At 38.1% G+C, this 20588-nt stretch overlaps 1 protein-coding gene across 4 annotated transcripts in view; it reads left to right on the top strand.

The window, feature by feature from the left end:
- The window catches only part of epb41l5 (erythrocyte membrane protein band 4.1 like 5), a 38838-nt gene extending 18747 nt beyond the window's left edge, over positions 1-20091 (top strand). The window contains exons 15-26 of one of the 4 annotated variants that reach the window (XM_023287197.3): positions 423-465; positions 797-915; positions 8845-8996; positions 9494-9597; positions 9872-10006; positions 10845-10912; positions 11808-11879; positions 13598-13679; positions 14469-14549; positions 14990-15052; positions 15311-15450; positions 18010-20091. In XM_023287197.3, coding sequence (XP_023142965.2) covers positions 423-465; positions 797-915; positions 8845-8996; positions 9494-9597; positions 9872-10006; positions 10845-10912; positions 11808-11879; positions 13598-13679; positions 14469-14549; positions 14990-15052; positions 15311-15450; positions 18010-18079 — 1129 coding nt within the window. In that variant the 3' untranslated portion in view covers positions 18080-20091. Of the gene's footprint in view, positions 1-422; positions 466-796; positions 916-8844; positions 8997-9493; positions 9598-9871; positions 10007-10844; positions 10913-11756; positions 11880-13597; positions 13680-14468; positions 14550-14989; positions 15053-15310; positions 15451-18009 lie in introns of all 4 variants that reach the window. The other 3 variants (XM_055015242.1, XM_023287194.3, XM_055015243.1) reach the window with 3 other exon arrangements.
- The last annotated feature ends 497 nt before the right edge of the window (positions 20092-20588 follow it).

Here is a 20588-nt window from a genome sequence, read left to right as displayed (position 1 = left end):
AGTAGTTTCTAAGCAGCAAAACATTTGTATATTTAAAGCTGTATAAAACTGACGTGGTATTGCTGTTGTAATTAGGTTTGCGATTTGCAAATTGGCTTATGGGCAGATTTCAATTTTAAACAGCGCATTGGAAAAAAGTGTTGTTATAAATTTTAGCCAGATTTTGCCCCAGAATGTGGTTCATGTGTTATGGCCTAAAGGCTAAATACATACCACATAAATCTGAGCTAAATGCCCTGTGGAAGACTAAGACAGTCTCTTATTTAATTCTTAAGTCTCCTTGGGTGTTTTTAAATGTACAGATAATGCTGAAAATCAATCAATTAATTAGCAGCGTAAATCCATATACTTTATTAAAAGTGCTTGAGAAGTATTGTACTGTTTGTTCTTTGAATAAAATCCCAGTTTCTTTCTTTTCTCAGGGTTCTTTCTTCAGGCAATGGAGTCAGCTCCAGCAAAGACAAGGTGAGGAGCAAACTGCTGTGTGTGTTTTTTTTTTTTAAATCCCTCCTATCCAGGGAAACAAAATAAAGCAGTACAACATGCTCAGAACTAGCAAGTTTATATTATTTCACATGCAAAGCAATTTTGTCCAAGTGATTAGATACAGTTTGCTAATGTAAGACAGCTTAGAATATCATTGACTTTGACAAAACTTCAATGAAATTGTACCTTAATGATGTGAAAACTTTCCTTGTATTTACATGAGATCCTTTATTTTTCTCAATCATTTCGGTACCTCTCAGTCTCATCCACCTTTTAGCACAGTTCACATAATTCCTCTTTTTCTCTTCAGGTTTCTCTCAGTAGAGGTGCCTGGTCAGGAATGCCTATGGTCAGCCCAGTGACAGCTGCTGCCTGTGGACCAATAGAAATTGAGGCTCTACCCAGGAGTCCTGGAGGAGAAAAAAGAAGGTTGGTACCTGTATGCCTTTGGTTTTATGCTTGGTTAAAAGTCAGTTCTTCCGAACATCTGCATTTCTTAACAGTATGTATATACATATATGTTTTTTAGTTCACTTTTCACCTATTTTCTGTTGGAATACATTCATTTAACCTTGCCAAGCGTTTTAGAAAGTGGATGAATTTGTATGAATTATTTTTATGTGTCAATGGTTGCCCACTGCTTACTAATGATGAGGAAAACAAAACCAGATTAGGAACAGTTGGGGCAGGCTGACTGATCCCAGTTGGATGCTGGAGGAAGTAGGTGGAAAGCTAGGTGTGTTTTTCATGGTCTAATTCCATGTGAGTGGCTTAACATGGCTTATCCACTGACCCTGTCTTGTTGTGACCAGGGAAAGGAGGAAAGAATAGGACACAGGCAGAGAGAAAGACTGTATTTATGTGCAGTTTTATATTTGTGGCTCGGTTTTTAAATTTCTATGTGTCATGAGTGGGCATGATGTCCTGTACAGGTTATGCACTCGTAATGTTTCTATAAATGTGCCCTCTGAAACGAGGTGGTGGTACGTTTGTGTCTCTGTGTGTGTATACTGCACCATTCAGCCAGGTCAGCTTCAGGAAAGTTAAACAGCAGGTACGCAGATATCAATGAGAGTGAGGGACAAGCAATGGACCTTGGATAAATGAGATTGATGCAGACAGGATTTTTAAAAATGTGATACAAAAACTGTCCTAGTCAGCTCACATCTTTTCACTTAGACACATTGCCTTTTTATTGGTGTTATTTCCATCGCGTATAGTTTAGCCTGCACTGCTGTCTTTTTTTTGCCTCTCATTCCTCATTACCCTCAATCAGAGTTGGTTCCACTAAAAAATGTGCATAAATATGTTATTTGTGATTGTTTTGTTGTGTGTGCAGCTTGTTTGTATGTTCATGAAAATGTGCAAATACATGCAAGTATGTATGCACCGTCCTCTTGTTATAAACCTACACTGTTCCCTTGTTTGTTCCAGTATTAACATGTACTGAGGACAAACTGGTCTTGTGTGGAGTCATTCGCGGTAGGTACAATCAAACACTGAACCTTGATGTGGCTTTGGCTTTAACCAATCAATCGCTGTGCAGTGGCGGGCTTTATGATTTTGGCTTTGGAACTGGGGTTTCTTGCAGCGGACAGACGGCAGTTCACTGTGATTTGCTGTTTGTCCCATTTTGATCAGCATGAGATGTCAGCCTAATTTGTGCAGGAACTGGTGATGTGATTTTGGGCGCTGTGCAGGGGTCTTGCTTTTGGTATCATGAATCAGTGATGTAATGTGATTTCAGCTTTTAATCTATTCTGTTCAAGACTTTGGTGCCTTCTAGGTGTCTTTGCTTTCAGTAATCTAATGTCATTCTGTGCATCCTGTGAAACACGTGCTCCTCTTTAAAACCTTATATTTCTTCCAAATACAAAATAGTCTACAAGGTATTGGTACAGTATCTGAGGATTAATGGAAGGCTCTTTGCCAATGAGTTTTTTTGACAACATATTGGAGATGCTACATCCTTATCAAAGAAGAACTCAGAATTGAGTCGAGAGACATTAAGAAAGCCTCATTGGCCTACGTGCTTTTTTCAGCATGAATAAAGTGTCGACTAGTGTCGTCATGCCTCGGGGACAATAAAGCTCATTCAGGTTAACAGCTCAGGCTGATCCCATTTCTAGTAAAGTAAATTTCTGGTCAGTTGTAATAAGAGGATTGCCCGTCATTTCTGTAGAGCAGTGGTTGTTTTTTTCAGTTATTACCGTTTAAGGATAATTCTGTGTTTTTTGTTCGGCTTGGTGTATTTCCCATGAATGCGGCTGTAGTGGTTCAGTGGGTCATGCTGACTTTTCACTCTCTGCCTTCATTGTAGAGATTCAAAGCACATATTGGTGCAGAAAGCATGAAGTTCCTGTGGCTTTCCAAAAAAAACAACAGATTTTTGAGGCATTTTAGAGGTTTGTTTTCAGTCCAAGTCAAAGTGAAATTGGCTGGCTGGAATTGCCTTTTTGTTTTTGGAAGCTCCTGCTGTTCATCCTGATACACACTGGTCTGTGCAATTTTTTGTTTCCTTAGATTTGTACAGTAAAGGTAGAAAATACAAAGTTAGTATGACCCATTCAGCCATCATAGTCACATTAATGGAAGTTTGCCAGATTAAAATAAACAGAAATTCTCATTCAAATTAGGATGCACAGACATGACCTTGGATAAAGTCAGTGCATAGACACTATTATGACCTATACACTAATTATGTGGTATCCTCCTCTTTTAAACTTTGTTGCCCAAAGAGTAAACTACACATAACTGCAGATATGAATTATTTTATGAATAAAATTGTTATATCGTCATTATCATTTATCTGTGACACCCTTTTAAATGGATAAAAACAACATCTGAATATTTTTGCTTCCCTGTTACTAATAGTCATAAGTGTTAATGTTAAAAAATACCATTTCAGCAAGCATGATTGGAAATGTTTGGGAATTTTTAAAAATTTCAAGGGTAAATGTTAGGTTTTCTACTATGACAGTGTATTTAAGTATTTGATGTGGCTTTAAAGAAGATAAAGTTAACTGGTAATGCTGTTTTGATAAAACTTAGCACGTAGAGGCCCACGTTGCTCTGTGAACATGATGCCGTGTTCTCAAAGCAATGTTATCAAATCTTCAAAAGTCTCTCCAGTCATTGAAAGAATACTTTAACAACAGTGATGATGCTGCAAGATCTACAAGTTCATTTGTATTTTATCAGCACAAGATGTTACACGGATGGCCACTGAGGTTTTGTTAATGTCATCAACCAATGGTAACAGTCACTACTGACTCAGTGGACATGAGGAGGATGCTTTGAAAGTGACATTTTTATATCACTAATACTTTAGACTAATCTCTGGCGCTCTTTCCTTTCTCCTTCCATGACTTCCTTCCTTGCTTTGAATACAGTGAGACTGTTGATTATGCATGGAGCACTACAACCCTAAGATAGTCTGACTAGATTAGCATGAACAGTCTCAATGGGGAATTAACATTTGCTAAAGCCTATTGCACATACACTAATTCTTGTGATATGATACTTTGTTGCTGACAGTATAGTATAAATCGTACATACTTTAAACATATATATCACTGACATTACCCTCCGAGCCCAAGGCAGTTTCTGGATGTTTTTTTTTTTTTTTTTTTTTTTAAATTCACTGTTTTCTCATTTTTCACTGCAAAATAAAGTCCTACACCTCTATGGAAACAGCACAACCATTGCAAGAAGCAGAATTAAAAATGCCTTTTGTATATGTTTGTACAATTGAGTTGCAATTAATCATTGTATATATGTGTGTGTGTGCGTGTGTGTGTGTGTGTGTGTGTATAATGCTTTGTTTATTTTACAAATATTGCAAAACCTGGAATCAACATATACAACATTTTTCCTCTGTGTTATAACAGTCAGCAGTTTAGCCACATGGTCCCTAAATTGGCCGTCTCAGTCAAGAACCACCAAATGTTTTTCCCCTCTGAATCTGGTTACTGCAATCTTTTTAAAAAAATTTTTGTATTTGTTTTGTTTAAATGATACATGGAGAAAATAAGGTGATTCTGGTTAAATGTCTGAATTTTAGCTCAAATTTGTTTAATTTTCCCAACAGAACCTCAAATCACACATTAGTTCAAGGATCATTGGAAATTTGAAAATCCAACTATTCTTTCTGTTTTTACAATTTCAGCCCGTGATTAAAGGTGAAAATTTGTCAATTTTAAATTATAATTACATGATTTTCAAACCTGGCAGCAGGTTTTGGGGCTCAGAGGGTTAATGATGGATAATTCACAAAAGCGGTCCATATCAGCAATAAAAATTTTGTGACAGTGGTCTATAATTTTTGGTAAATTGAAACAATTACCAAGAAGGTTTTTAATTGTCTTTCTCATGTGTGTGCAATGGCATTATACTTTCTTAACTAAATTAAAATATTAACAAAGTCATCAAACATAATGAAAATTTTTAAAAAAGAAAGAAAAAAAGCATTTTGAGGAACTTGGCCTTGTATGTTTTATTTTTCCTTTTTATGCAACAATCTGCCTTCCAGCTGTCTTCTGTCTGCCTGTAGCTGTCATGTAGTGCTTTTAACTGTTGCCTTCTTTCTGACCCTTTTTCATTCTTGTAAGCTACTTCACTTCCCTGAAACATTATCATAAATGTGAGTGGATAAATTTTAGATTGTTGCCTTTGAATTCATTTCATAAACGCCTCCTCTGTTGCCAACACGACTATATGGAAAATGTAAAGGTCACTGGAAGTTCATCTGTTGACTGACTGGTCATCAGCCATCAAGTTCGTGACTGTTTCACAGTGGCAAAGGGAAACTGCCTTCTAAACTCCCAGCAGAGCTGTCATGAATAAAAGCTTCTTGCTTAGAGCCTCTAGCACTGAATATATATATAAACACTATAAACACAGATTTGACATAAGCCATCAAACATCAGCCACTAGAGGTGCAAAGCCAGGTCACTGACACTCTAGAGACATTCAGTCTACTTCACTTAACTCAAGTGTTCATGTGACAACACGTGTCACGCCACACTTGAATGCACGCTACTATACAGTGTAGCAGAAGCAATGTACTATAAGCTTCATGGCTTATTCAGTACCTGACACTGCTGGCCTTATCACGACCATGCATGCCTTATTTACTTATTCATGTTGTTTTATGTCCATTAAAATGACTATTTCTATAGCTTTAAACGAATAGATGATGTGAAGTAAAATGGATCCCTTAACATTGATGCAACTGTAGGAAAGCTTTAAGAAACCCTGTTTCTCATATATGCAAGGATAAACTTGGTCTGCACGTCAAGCCATGCACAGTCAATTGTACTTTGTCTTTCACACTCAAGTTATCAGCCTCCTGCTGTCTCCAATTCTCATCTGCTGCCTCCTGCTCCTCCGTTGTTTCCTTATATTTCTATATTCTGTGTTATCTTCATCTCCTCATTCATTTGATTACAGTCTTGTCCTCTTTGTTGTTTTCATTCAATTCTCGCCTTCCTCTCCTCCCCTCCATTCTCACTTTTGGTTTGCATCACCTCTCACTCACTCACTCCACATTTCTTTACTTCTGCCTCCTGTTTGTCCCCTTCCCCTTGTCCTTCTATTTCCCCCATACCCTGTTGTCCCCAGGTCTCCTCCTCCCTCCATCCCCCCTGCTCATGTCCCGTCAAAGCTCCACACAAGGAGTTGGACAGATCCGACCAACTGACAACGGTGTCACCTTCTGTACTGACATGAAGTGGTCAGCACACTAATAAATGGGAATGGCTCAGCAGTGAAGTGACCTGCCCTTGAAAGCTTCTGGTATTTATGGTAGCGACCATACCACTTTGTGTGAATGTACATATGCATTATTAAGTGAAACATTGCTCAGCAAAAAACTGCTCACAGTGTCACTTATTCATTCTAACACCTCGCACTGACTGATATTCCTCCAAGCTAACTTTTTCTTTCTAATGAGTCCATCTCTGCATCTCATTCCTCACTGACCCTTTGTCCAATGACAGTTTTGAAAAGTTACCCATCCTATTGCTCCTTTCCCTGTCTTTCCGCTCCTATTTTCTTTTTTCTGCTCTTTCTTTCCCCTCTTGTTTTTTCTCTTGTCCCCCCTTTTTCTCCTGACCTTCACTCTGAACTTCATGGTGAAACTGGCAGACTAGGGTGAGATAGTATCAGTGTGGGGCTTAGGAATTCAATTCCACTCTCCAACTCTGCAAGGAAACCGTACTTCACATAGTTCCTGGAATGTTTAGGCATGTCCTCCTCTGCTCTGTATTTTCCCTCTCTCAAAATAATTTCCTGTTTTTATACTCTTCAAACACTATTGCTATATTACCTAAGTTTGAAGTTCATCAAATGATTTAAATTAAAATGATATGATTTTAATTGTTTTGTATTTAACCAGTTATTACATGTCATAGATCAACTGCTCTGATTGAAGGAGTTGAATAAGTAGGGTTTTTTTTATCTTACCCATCTATAGACAGAATTGTCTAAGGGGTTTTTAGCTCAAGCTAAGCACAAACATTCTAAATCAGTTACTGATTTGCAATTTTCCACTTTTTTTTTCTAAAAGGCATTTCAGAAATGCTGAAAGAGTCATTTTATTGTACGCTGACAGCTGACTGCTTGTCCCTGCTTCTACTGATAAGCTTGGCAAAACTTAAACTAGACTCTTTGCTCAGACATGAAATGGATGCTGCCTTCTATTTTAACTTCCAGCAAGAGGTCAGACAAGAGTAACTGAACAAAATAGTCAAACCTAAATCAGATTTTAATTGTTTTAAATTGTTTGTTTGTAGTACACTGTAACTTAATTGTGGACACTACTGCAGTGGTGCAGTTAACAGGATATTATGGAATTACCCAACAATCAAGGTAACGATGAATATAAAGAAGAATATGTAGAAGTTGATGTCACTTACACCTGAACTCCACCACTGTATACTTGTATTTATTGCACAGCTCAACCAATGAAGATGATCAAATAATGTTGTTGATTAGTTAAATGTTTACAACTGACTGTGACCAAAGGATGTGCATCTTTTTAAACTGTTTAAAATCATTTGAGAGAATAAAAAGAGGTATGACACAGATGTGTATCTAGCTATGTAGTGTCCTTTATGTGTGTTTCACTGCATTGATGCCTTTAAGGTTACCAGGATGTTTTGTTCAGTGCATGAAATTGAGTAGTGTTTTGTGTCATCTTTTGTTGTTCAAGCTGAACCTTGGCTATTGAACACCTACTGAATACAACCAAAACATGCCAGACACATGCACAAGGACTGCATAAGATTACAGAGTACCAAGTTGTTATTAAGCGTATGCCATTGGTATGTGTATCTGTTCCTCTTCCCTTTCAGCCTTATGTTCATGGTTATTTCCCACATGTTTCTGGACATATCCTCACTGTCCTTTCCAAGTTTCCTTCTTGGATTACTTAACATGTGGGAGCGTTTACATACATTTGATTTGTGAGTCCTTGGGCAAAGCATGGCGCTTTTCTTCACATTTTTGTGTGTGTTGTCCTTTAGCCCCTGTTCTCTCCAGGGAGTATATAGCAAATATTTACTTCTCAGGTTTGGCTGTGTCTTCAGGCTACAGAAATATGAGGTAATTACCAAGCTGCTGGAAGAGCTTTTACAAAAATCCATGTATCAAATGTTATGCTTCAGGCTCCTCTAATTCTGAGAATATTACACCACATTATTTCCCATGAAAGTTATTAATTGTTTTGAATGCTTATTTCCATCAAGGTTATTGTGGTTTTTAAAGTAATATTGCTACCTCTTGAGAGGACATTTGATTTGGGGCATTTTGAGCCTTTTTTTTTATTTGACACAAGACCCATATCATTCAGGAGTAAAGTACAAAACTTATCAGATTTCATTCAGAAGTGGTTCTGTTTGTATAACCTTATGCCATACTTGACCAAGCCACGGGAGCACCTAAAAATCTACCATCAAAATTAACTTTGGTATTTATGATTTGCTATTGCCTGAGATTTTTCAAATGCTTATTTCAAATATTGCTTTTCATAATCAAAAAAATGTATACAGTGGTTTAAATTTACATTGTTTTCTTTTGTGAGTACTAATCTTTAATTTTTTTTTTGTATATTGCTATCATTATTGGTATGTTATTCTAAAATGTTTTCTAATAAATCACCATGGGTCAGTTTTACCATCATTGCAGAGTCCATTCATATCTTTTGGGTGATACAGGTAAGCTGTATAATCCTGAATCCATTCGTTACAGTTTTGGTTAAATATTTGCAATATCACCTCCATTGTTTATGTTGTCTGTTGTTAAACCCCTCATCTTGACCCTCTTTTTTTTCTGTGATTCTCTCCATTCTGTCTCCAGTTTGCCCATGGTTGCTGACCTGATGGAGACATGCATTGACGATGTCCTGAGGGCTCCCGTTGTTCCTACGGTGACAACTACAGAGGAAGCCGGACCAAGCAATGCCTATGCCGCTGCCAGTGTCACTGTGGAAGATCCACTCAGTCTTAGCGGTGAGTTCAACCACACTACAAAATCCATTTGAAAAATAGAAATTAGATTGCAAATTCAATTTTCAGATTCAAGAACAGCAAATCTTTCAAAGATTTTTTAGAAGCTGCTGTAATTCTAAAATTTCCTCTGTAAGTATTTTGAAATGTTTTTGCAGGATAATGCAGTGACAGTGTGTCAGACTATAAGACATAGTCACCACCAGCTGCTTCCCTCTCATTCTATTCACAGCTTGTACATTTGTGCTGCCTCTGTTCACATTTCTCTATTAATTCCAGCAGTTGTTTTACTTACAGGAAATCAATTATTAACACACACCAGAGCTTATTATGTAGTGTGTTGTTAAGATTCCTGTTTTGTTTACTCATCATTAAGTACAATTAGAGCTGAATTCAGTGAATATTACTTGCAATTACACTGTATTGACAATTAGAAAATCTGATGTTTTGCAATGCAGTTGGCATATATGTATAGTTTGATTTCTTTTGTGTCTTTTCAGAAGCAGCAGCTCGGCTGAAGCAGCTGGAGTTGGAGAGCAGTCCACTTCTTTCTGCTCCAAGAAATAATGCCAACATTAATGTCAATATGGCCATGAACAATCAGGTGAGAGTTTGTTTATGGAACATTTTAACTAAAACCGACATTTTTGTTCATTCTGGATATAATTGAACACAGCTTGTGTATAGTTCTGCGCCAAACCAGGATTAACAAACTTGAAGAAATGACAGCAGGTGTGGCATGGCATGAGGAGATTTTACCTATAATGCAGCATCTATTGGGGATATATACACAAATGTATTTGTAGCAGTGCACCTGATGTTTTCCTTTTTTGGGGACCTGTGTGTACCCCATCTAACATTTGATCGTGCTCCAACAGGAGGATGTGGTGAAGCTTACAGAGAAGTGTGGTCTGAACAGTACGGGCAGCAGTCCAGCTATCACTCCACTACGCGCCCCAGAGGATCTGAAGAGCAACATCTTGAAAGCTCAAGCTGAGGCTGCGGCCCTAAAGGTTCGGAACAGACACTCCACAAAACTGGACAAATAGGGAGAGAAGTGGAAGAAAGACATGTAAACTAAGGCGGTTGCAATACTTGAGGCTTCATGTGATAACCGTACAAGCTTAATTTTCAGTGCTTTAATCACCTGTATTAGGTGCTGCATGTATCGCTTAGTGATTCTGTTTCTGAAAGATGTATAAGGATGAAAGCCCTACCAGCTGCCTCGAATCACTGGTAACAATTGTTTTCTTTCTGGTATGTTGAAATAAACAAATGTATCAAGTTGAAATAGATATATCAACTGAATTTGAAAAGGCGTTTGAAATGTAGTGAGTGAAGATTGAAACTTTACTGGAACTAATTTAAGCAAGTATCTACTCCAAGGTTTTTGACAAGGTTGTTTTTGACAGAGCTTTTGTCGAGCTGTCAACACTTTTTGAATAGAAGCCTTCACAATATTAGCATCATCCAAATATTTCTAACACAGTTGATGCCTCTTATTGGTTTATGTATAAGAAAATATATCAATTCCTACCATAGCTTTCTCCTACATTGTAAACTAGCAAATGTAGAATGGAATTTCTGGCCAGAGCTTTATACTACTATAACTACTCTACTTCCCTTCAGTTTGGCATTTATTTGAACTTGCCCTGTAATTGTAGGCTTCAGTGTGTGTATCACAGCTGAATTTGGTCATCACAGCTACAGTATATCAGAAACGCATAATGTCTCATAGATGTAAGCTTGTTTATATTCTCCTATCAAGTGGACTTGAAATGCATATCTGTAAAAGCCCCCCACTACCAGTCCATACATTGCACTTACCTGTCTCTGTTTTTCTCTCTGTAGGGGCCTTTGGAGGAGCATGTCGTAATGGTTGGAGATAAAAACTGTAATTTGCAGGAGACTTCTGCCAGGTAAGAACTCAGAATTTTTCAATGTTCACTGATTGTCTGTTAGTACAGAAATGTAATAAATGCAGGAAAATAGCATCCTGAAAATGTTCCTCTTAAGATTCTAAAATTTTAACATGCAAATTATGTATATTTATGCAGCATCAAACTGCATTTTTTACAGCCAGTACAGAGCAAGCATGCAAAGGAGAAAAGCCATTGTCTCTTGTGGTTCATTGTCTTGAAATTGGGCCCTCCTTCATCTTCCTGAGTCATGCCAACTGTCAGTGCATTGTCTAAGCCAATCACAGCGCTCCCTGCTGCTAGAGCTGATTAACCTTTTGAATATTCATGAGGATTATTAGCATAGCTCACAACATTACATCACCCACAGCTTGTTTGTATGAGCAAGGCTCCACGGGCTGACAAGTGAGTCCATGACTCTGGCTTGTACCAGAGGCGGTAAATGGCTCAAACTGGAGAATAGATGGTATTAGATACCTAAGATTCTGTTGTTCACAATATTAATTCTTTTTGCCCTTTTTCATGTCCTAAAGACAATGTTTGAAAACCAAACAAACCAATTTACTGAAGCCATTGTGTTTAAAAATGTATAAGCTGATAATTATGCCAGGATAACTTCTTTAAAACACTGTAATATAGCTTCAATCAAGAAAGTATAGTAAAAGCCAATGTTGTGCTGAATTTTCCATGATGTAGTAAAATCGATTCATGCCCATCCTGTGAGTCATTTTTATTTATTTTTTCCTGTCTGTAAATCAGACTGAATATTTCATGCACAAATGTGATTTGTGTTGACACAACATCGCAACAGCAATCTGTGTTGTCTGTCTTGTCTGTTTGCCAGGTTGAAGGTGCGTACTGGCCGACTGGGCAGTAACTCGTCTCTTTCTGTTAGCAGCCGACCTGACATCCAAGACTCCTGGGACCTGCTGAAGCCAGCCTCACTGGTCTCCTCTGCAGGGGCCAGGTTAGTGTGTCTCTGTGTGTGTTTGTATGCTCTAAATGCTTGTGTGTGCAGTTTTTACTTGCCAGTGCACATTGCACCAGACAAATCCTGCATGTATCCATTATTCACATTGTATATATGAATTAAGAACATCCATCCATCCATTATCTATACACAGCTTAATCCTCATTATGGTCATGGGGGGCTGCAGTCCATCCCAGCTGACTTAGGATGAAGGCAGGGGACATCCTGGACAGGTCACCAGTCTATCACAGGGCTACACATGGAGACAAACTAGTACACTCACATTCACACCTACAGAATACAGACAACTTAGAATCACCAATTAACCTTAGCATGGTTTTGGACTGTGGGAGGAAGCCGGAGACCCCGGGGAAAACCCACTCATGCACAGGGGGAACATGCAAACTATATGCAGAAAGATGTGCATTCCCAGGCTGGGGTCTTCTAGCTGCAGGGCAACAGTGCTAACCACCGAGCCACTACGCAGCCTCATTAAGAACAGACTGAGAGAGGAGGGAGTCGTTGACAGTAGCTGCAGATTCCTAATTCTTCTGACAGGACTGATAAACACATTGGATCAGTTTAATGTCTTCCTTTTCATCAAATTTTATGTCAAATGACACGCTTAATGAAAATCAATACCAAATTAATAGACAGGCTCTATCATTAAATCTTAGTCTTCATATTATTATTAAGACACACACATTTCTATCATGGAATAATTACTATCCTGAAAATTTGTTGTTGATGTAACTTTAAGCCTATCTTATGCAATGATCACATCATTTAACCTACATCAACTGGAGGAAGGAATGGGCTTTGATCATTAGGGTCGTTAGAGGAAATGAATGAAGGAGGTTAGAAAAAGGTTGATATTGAGGGTGTAAAGATGTGGTTTAGAAACTGAAAACCAGTGTGCACCTAGATTGCTGTGCTAATTTGCTTTTCCTTCAGTAGCACCAACTTTAGTGGACAGTTTTACAGACACCTATATTGGCTTGCATCAACCAAGCAGAACGTAAAGCATAAATAATACAGATTTCTTGTGGTCTGTTGGAGACAAAAGTGTTGCTTGTCTTTCTGCAGTCTTTGCCGACATCTCTTGGTGTGTTTGAGTAATGCGTGTGTGTGCGCTCTTGTGTCTCTGTGTGTGTGGAGTCACATGACTTGAATTCTGCCTGGATACTGCTCTGCTCAAGATGTGTTTACAGGAGATTGTGACTCACAAAATCAGACATATGCAGATGCTTGACCGGACAGTTCACAATGGTTGTGTGGCTCCAGGCTCATTGATGCAGTAAATGTTTCCCCCATCCAAACTGCTGTTTTTGTTCAGTTTGGACAATGCAGTCATGTTTCACTGAAGCAAAAAGTGTTTTGATGTCAGGCACAGAATGTAATCAACAGAAATTTTGAGTACTGTTCAATAATTTAAGGCATTACTCAAGCAACAATGCCAAATAATTTGTTTTTTTTTTTCCTTTCTTTTATGTGTTTATTACTGTTAAAAGAAAAACAGTGAGGACTTCTGAATTGCTGGCTGAGTCATGTGTTGGGCTCAGAATTAAGGAATTTCTTAAATTATATGAACAAAAAAAAAAACCCACACAGTAAATACCAAGTAAATATGTAAATTCTTCCCTTTATCCTACTTCATGAGAAACCTGAAATACATCTCTGTATCATTTGCTTACTTGTACTTCTCCATTCTGCAGTGCTGAGAGGTTAGCTGAAGATTTAAACCCCTCTATTCCCAAGATGCCCTCTGAGTCTGCCAGTGAAGGCTTGGCACCAAAGGTAATAATTACCTACTATTAGCTGAATGACTTCATACTTACTTACTGTTGTGTATTTTTTTTTATTTTTGGGTTACTTTGGAACTAATAGCCACGAAACACATGCACAATGTCTACTTGGGGGGCACTAAAATACCTTTTGTTTATAATTTTTCATTTTATTACTTTATTCATTGGATTGCAGGTACAAACATCCTATAAAGCACATCTGATGTGATATACTTAGTAAGAACACACTTTGGTATTAGAGATAGACTGCTGCAGTCTCCAGATCGACTGGTGGATTGTAGTCGAGTGTAAACTTTGCAGAAGTTTGCATATCACACCTCAAAAACCACCACGGCATGTCATCTAAAAACAATAGGCTAGCTTGTCTGCGTTATGTCATTGACATTAGGGTTTGGCATATTTCATTATGTGTGGCTCAATAATCATTTCATACTGGCAGATCCATCATGCAAAAACTTGGATGGCTCCAGCATCTATTAGTAACACCCTAACCCAAACTAAGCTGGATGTAAAGCTTTATCTTTCTTCACAACCAAAAATAACATTACAGTTTGAATTGTCAACATGAATAACTTGAAGTGTTTCAGATTTATCTAAATTTTTTCACCCATGACTAAACAATTAGCTGAAGAGCAGGTACAGTTTAATTTAATTTCAAACCCTATTCATTCCGAATCAGTTCAAATGAAGCTTTACAACATTTATCTGAAAAAGAAGGTCTGTGAATTTATTTTGTTTTTGTATGTTGCGGTACTTTAAGTGTGCTTGCATTATACTACAGGTTAAAGCAGAGGAGGTTGACCTGCAAATCACTGTCCCCCTGTCTGACAACCTTATTGATTTCACTGATCCCTCTCCCATGGTAAGTGTAATTGCAATACACTGTATACTGAAATTGTGAGAATTTCCATAGTAATATGTAATACAATTTCTTGACAAACATGTATGTGTGAATATTCCTGAAGGACAGGCTTTAGTACATTGTGAAATACCCTGACTCATGTTGTGAGCCCTGACTTACACTTACCATGGTTCCAGCACTAGCAGACCTTGGAGAAAAGATGTTTCTCTTTGTATCAGAATCAGATTTAATGGATCTGCATTTATGGATATTCAGTTTTCCACTGACAAAAGGCTAAAGACAGATATGTGTGCAAGAGAGAGTAGATGAGCTCAAAAGAAGCGTCTGTTTGGCACTGTAGTGTAATGTTGATGTTCTGTAACGCCGCTGTGTCTGAGGTTATATGAAGCCTTGAAAATTAGTATGACTGATATAACGGCAGGCTTCTTTTTGTATTGTAGCTGCCACCAGTGCAGCAACCCAAACCTCTCATCACGCCTCGCTGGATCATTCCCACAACTGCTGTGAGTTTACTCATGTACCTTTCCTTTACTCAGCAGCTTCTCTTTTTTTATCTGTCTCTTTCTTCAGAGGTTCTTTTTGAAACAGTATAAAATATTGCAATGTGCAGTTAAATATTTTAATTTACTATTTTTTTTCCTGAAATTTATCACTCAAGGTTCACTTTTTCCCCCTGTGCACTTGCATAGACGCTGTTCACTTTGGCTGAAGTAGAGGCTATGTAGAAACTGACCTCTTTCCCTCATCCCCTTCTAATGCAGCCTCCTGGCGTCTTTACTAACGGCCTGCTCGACCTTGACCCCCCTCCTAAGGCCACCTCTCCTCTCCCTGCAGATGGGGGAGCAGCTCTCACCCCAGCCCTTCCCCACCTCGCTCACACACGTAATACCATCACTGCCAGGTAAAATTCTTTGCAGGTATACCTTTACTGGAATAGATTTGAACCCAACGCACTCAAAGTTTGTTTTTAAAACAAGCTTTGTAGTATTCTAACATGTACTGAACAGCAACAAAGTATCTCCATCTTTCTTGGTCTCACTTCTCTTATAAATCATGAGCTTCCACATTGTGCTACTTGGAAGCAAAAGTTTCACACATGAGCTCAAAATCAGGAAGCAGTGTCTGCATCTGTGAATCACAGAAAGGAGCAGCTTGTTCAACAGCACAGCACGCCAGTTGACATAGATGTAAATGAGTGTGTGACAGCAGGGCATTCTGTTGTATCTCTGAGTGATCCATCATTTTATTTGAAAATACTGCCAATTTCAGTTGTCTTAAACTTATATGTATGCTGGTTTTGACAGACAATGTTGCAGTTATAAAATCAGCAGTTAAGCGGTGCAGAGCAGCAGCATGAAAATGTCTCTGAAGGGACTACTGGTTAATGTGTGGTCTTAATGGGATATTTTACACTTCCACGTATAGTAATATATCAGTAATAATATATAAATGAAGAAAATCCAGCTATAGCGCTGGAGCACAGAGATAAACAAAGAAGTGAACCAGATAACAGTGGCTCAGCTTAGGTGCACTCAAGCACAATGGGCAACAAAAAGCACAGTAACCCATTTAATCCTTGTTTATTGGTTTCAAATATGTCTTAAAGTTTCCACCATCTTTGAAATGTATTTATTTATTTACCTTTATTTAAGCAGGAAGTCCCACTGAGATTAAAGATCTCTTTTACAAGGGAGGCCTGGCCAAGGTAGCAGCCATGAAAAATTGAAAAAAATTATATAAAACAGATGCATGATACACAAATAAACAATAAATAGTAAAATAATAAAACAGATTGACAGCTATTGAAGGACAGTGACCTTTCAAGAAAAACACTGACATCCCTCCTTCACTGTATTCTTTATGGTATTTTAAAACTCATTAATGGATATGAATGTTTTTAGTTAAGAGATTTTTGAAGATTATTCCATGACCATGGTGCATGATGGGAGAACGCTGTTTTGCCAAAGTCTGTTAGAGTCCAGGGAACATTCAAAAGCAACCACTTAGAGGCACGCAGATGATAACTACTAGAGCTGAAAGTGCGAAGAGCGCTGATGTATTCTAGGAGTTTTCCCAGCAGAGCTATATAGATGAACATATACCAGTTTTGCTGTCCACGAATGCTTAGTGACGTCCAGCCAGCCAAATCATGGAGAACAGTGGTGAGTGATATTTTGCATTTGAAATGAAACACAGTGAAGCATGATACACTGAATCAAGTCTTTTTAAGGTGGAGGATCACCATAATCAATCACAGATAGAAGTTTTCAAGTTACAAGTTTTTTCTTTGCAGAGAATGTGAAGCATGTTTTATTTTTAAAATAAACGCCAATCTTTAATTTGAGTTTCTTAACTAACTTAGAGATATGTGCATTAAATGAAAGCTCTTCATCAATCCATATTCCCAAGTACTTATAGGAGGACACCCTATCAATCAGTGTATCATCAGATGTAAAAATTCTTAGATTGTCAAAGTTTTGTAAGCGATCCTGTGATAAAATCATGAACTTTGTTTTCTGGGCGTTTAAAACCAATTTTAAATCCTTCAAAGCTCTCTGGAACTCAAGAAAGTCTGATTTGTAGCCCTCTGATTGGACACACAGAGTTCTATCTGTTAAGTAATGTTTAAACCATTTAAGAGCCTCGGAAGCAAAGAAGCATCTCTGAGTTTGTCTAGAAGTAGTTCATGATCCACTAAATCAAAGGCTTATAAAAGATCAACAAATGAACGTCCCTCAGCTCTGGCCTGTGGGTACATTAGTCACACAACTTGATAACACAGGATTTTTCTGTTGTGATGCCATCAAAAATACAAGTAATCCACTGGATCTTCAATTCTTTGGATGCTGGGAGGTCATGGAGACACGTGTGCTTGCTCGTGCTCTGAAAACAAAATATCCTGGGTGCTTTGCATGTGGCTGAGACAGTTTGGAGTTTGTAGAAGCAGCACAAGTGTATAAAACATAGGAACATATTAAAAAGAGATTTTCACGATATGGGACCTCCAACATTGTTTACTTTTGTGAAACACTGCTTGTTAATTTAGTCTTTCTTATCTTGTAGGAGTTCTTGATGGGCACAGCAAAAGTTAAATTTTTTTTTTTTGAAAGTCATGAAATTTATTGTAACACAAACGCAACTTTCTCTAAATACATTTGCAAAGAAGCAGACTTTTGTGTAGTGTCATGCACACACTATAATAGTGTTAAAGCCATAATCAGTATTGCACACAGCACCGAAAACATGTATAAATAGAGCTGAAAATGTAGTAATGAACCATGTGATGGATATTCTATGATGTGATATTTCTGTTCTTCATTGTTTCTGTGTTTTTTGAGTACAAATATTTCTTTTTTAAGCATTGCTCAACACAAAACTGTTCATTTAAAGTTGTTCCTGGTGGAGTCGAGTTGTTCTCTGCTGCAGTAATTTACCATCCTTCCACTCCTGTGTCTCGCAGCACTGTGGGTCAGCCGCCAGCCTCAGAGGATGGAGCCAAACCCAGAGGTCTCTTGACCACTGAGCTCTGATGAAGAAATGAGTAGCTGACATCACAGCATTCATCTTCCTGACTGCTTTCCCACTTCACCCTCTCAGCCACCCACACACATGAACAGGCTGGGTCAGGTGTGCTGAACACTGTGAGAAGGCTAAGGAAAGTGGAAAGGAAGAGGCAGCTTACAAGCACCACAATTGTAGTTGCACCTATATCGTCTGACAGCTCGAACACAATGAGCTACGTACACAGATCAACACTAGTACACATGAGCAGTGTTTCATCATCACATGGTATCAAGCTTAGTTTTGTAAAATGGATAAAACAAACATTTAGCTCCAGTTTAACATCTTAAGAGCACCTAACTTGTGAATTTCCTGTTTGTGTTTCAGCGTTAGTGACCTGCCATTTACTGAATCCATCCAGTCAGTCAAACCTCTGTCCAACAACCAGAACCATCTCCTTTGTAGATGAGAAATAATGGAAGTCTTGCTTGGTACAGAGGTCAAATTAGGGCTCATACCCATACACTGAAAAAAACGTCAACCACTGGCTAATCACTTAAAGGGGAACTCAACAGTAGGTTGTCCCTTTTAGTGCCCCTGTCTCCCTTTTTTGAGTCATGCTGTTTTCGTGCTGGCAGTACAAACCACTGGATCCCTGATACGCTGAGCTTCTCTACACTCACATGTAGAGCTGCTGTAGTGCACTGGAAGAAGGACTGCAAAGACAAGTCTATAACAGAAAGAGACTTTGATTCTTCAAAACACAATGGGACTCTTAGGATGAAACTTGTGGATATGATACGCTACTGTTCTTACAGCACGCTAAGCTTTTTTCAAACCACTCAATGCTACATGTGAGAAGTCAGCCACTGGATGTAAAAAAAAAACTTCACTGGATTATCTTTTCAACACTGGACCTTGAAAGAGTGTTTTTGCAATGAACAATGAGAGAACATTTTGGTACCAGCGTCATGCGGGATTAAACATCACACTCTTTGTGCCCTCTTTGTCCCCTTTTTAAAACTCAATCACAGCTTATTATTTAAAGTTTTAACATTTTGTCTGAATATGATTTTTTTTCCTTTGTTTCACTTTAAACCTCTGTTTCCACATGTCTGGTCATTTTTCATACACATTGAATTTACCTTTTTAAATTGAGCATGTAAATGCCACAAGCGTAAGCTGTTCAGTTACCGTTAGACAAACTGTGATCGCTGGAGTTCAGGGGGTTGTGAAACAGGACAGCTCCTCTTCAGACAGCAATTTGATTTTGGTCTTAATGTTGTAGCAACTACCCTGCCTTATGTAAATGAATGTATTCAAAATGTCTCATCTAAGAATGCTGGACATGCTAGAGTACGGATTTATCACTTTTACAACTGTGCTTGTTAAACCCACAATTGCTGGTATAGTTTATAACTGGAGGAAAACCTGTGAAATATCTTAAAAGCGCATTTTGTACATGTGGAAAGTGAGGCCTACTTCTACACTTTCTGACTTATTAAGCATTTGACTCTTAAATGGTAGAGTGTTAGTTCTCATGCTTTTTTAAAAAATCTCATTGTAATCACTAAGTTTGGACCCTAATTGAAATTATATCTGTAGCTGTTTTCAGTATGATTTCATTATGTCTTGAACAAGGGAAGCTGACTGTTTTACAATGTCTTCTTAGCAGTGACATGTATTTATGCTACTACTCAGTGTAATTGTTCAAATATTACATGTTGTCCAAAAGTGTTGTTAGCGTTCAGTTTATAATGTCCTGTCAGTGTAATGGCATCAGCTGGCTGTAGATACGAAATAGACTCATATATTTTTTTGAAGATTATGTCGGCAGTATAGTTGCTACATTCTGAGAAGGAATTTCAACCTTGAAGTGTTTTCTAATTACAAAAGAGGTAGGAAACGTATTACTGATCAACTTGGAAAAATGCAGAGATTATGATGTCTCACATGCAATTTTATATAAACTTATTTTTTTCTGGAATACCTGATGATGATGATGATGATGATGATTCAGTAAAGCTTTGCTACAGTAGGAGTCAGTTCTTTATTCATTTTTGTTGTTTGGCTGCTGTTGAAATGATTTGTCTGCAAAGGAGGTTATTGGCTATTACTGTTAGATTCATGCAGAGAGAATTATTATTACTGTGTTTCTATAAACCACCAATGATAGGAGTGGTGGTTTAGATGCGCTCAGAGGCAGAAACATTGATTTTGAATTCATATCCTCAAAATCTGTCAAGCAAAGTAAATGGTTTATCTGTGCTAAATGTGGTAGCAGGTAACACCATAAGCCATCTAAAGTAGTACTGAAGTGGCAATTAACTAGAAGTTATCCAGGCTGATTCAGTGTATTGCATGTTTGGCGTTTCATCACTAGATGGCAGCACAGCACCATTTTTACCCTTTTGGTCTTGCGAGTTGAGCAGATCTGGTTCCACTGATCATTCTGGTGACTGATGCTATGCCAGGTGGGTTAGATCTCTTTTTGCAGCATTAAGGGGATCTCTACAATATTAGACAGGTGATTTTAAT

This window comes from Amphiprion ocellaris, chromosome 11 (genome assembly GCF_022539595.1).
Source record: "Amphiprion ocellaris isolate individual 3 ecotype Okinawa chromosome 11, ASM2253959v1, whole genome shotgun sequence".
Taxonomy (NCBI): domain Eukaryota; kingdom Metazoa; phylum Chordata; class Actinopteri; family Pomacentridae; genus Amphiprion; species Amphiprion ocellaris.
Note: the sequence above shows the minus strand (reverse complement) of the source record. Positions and strands in the feature narration are given on the sequence as shown.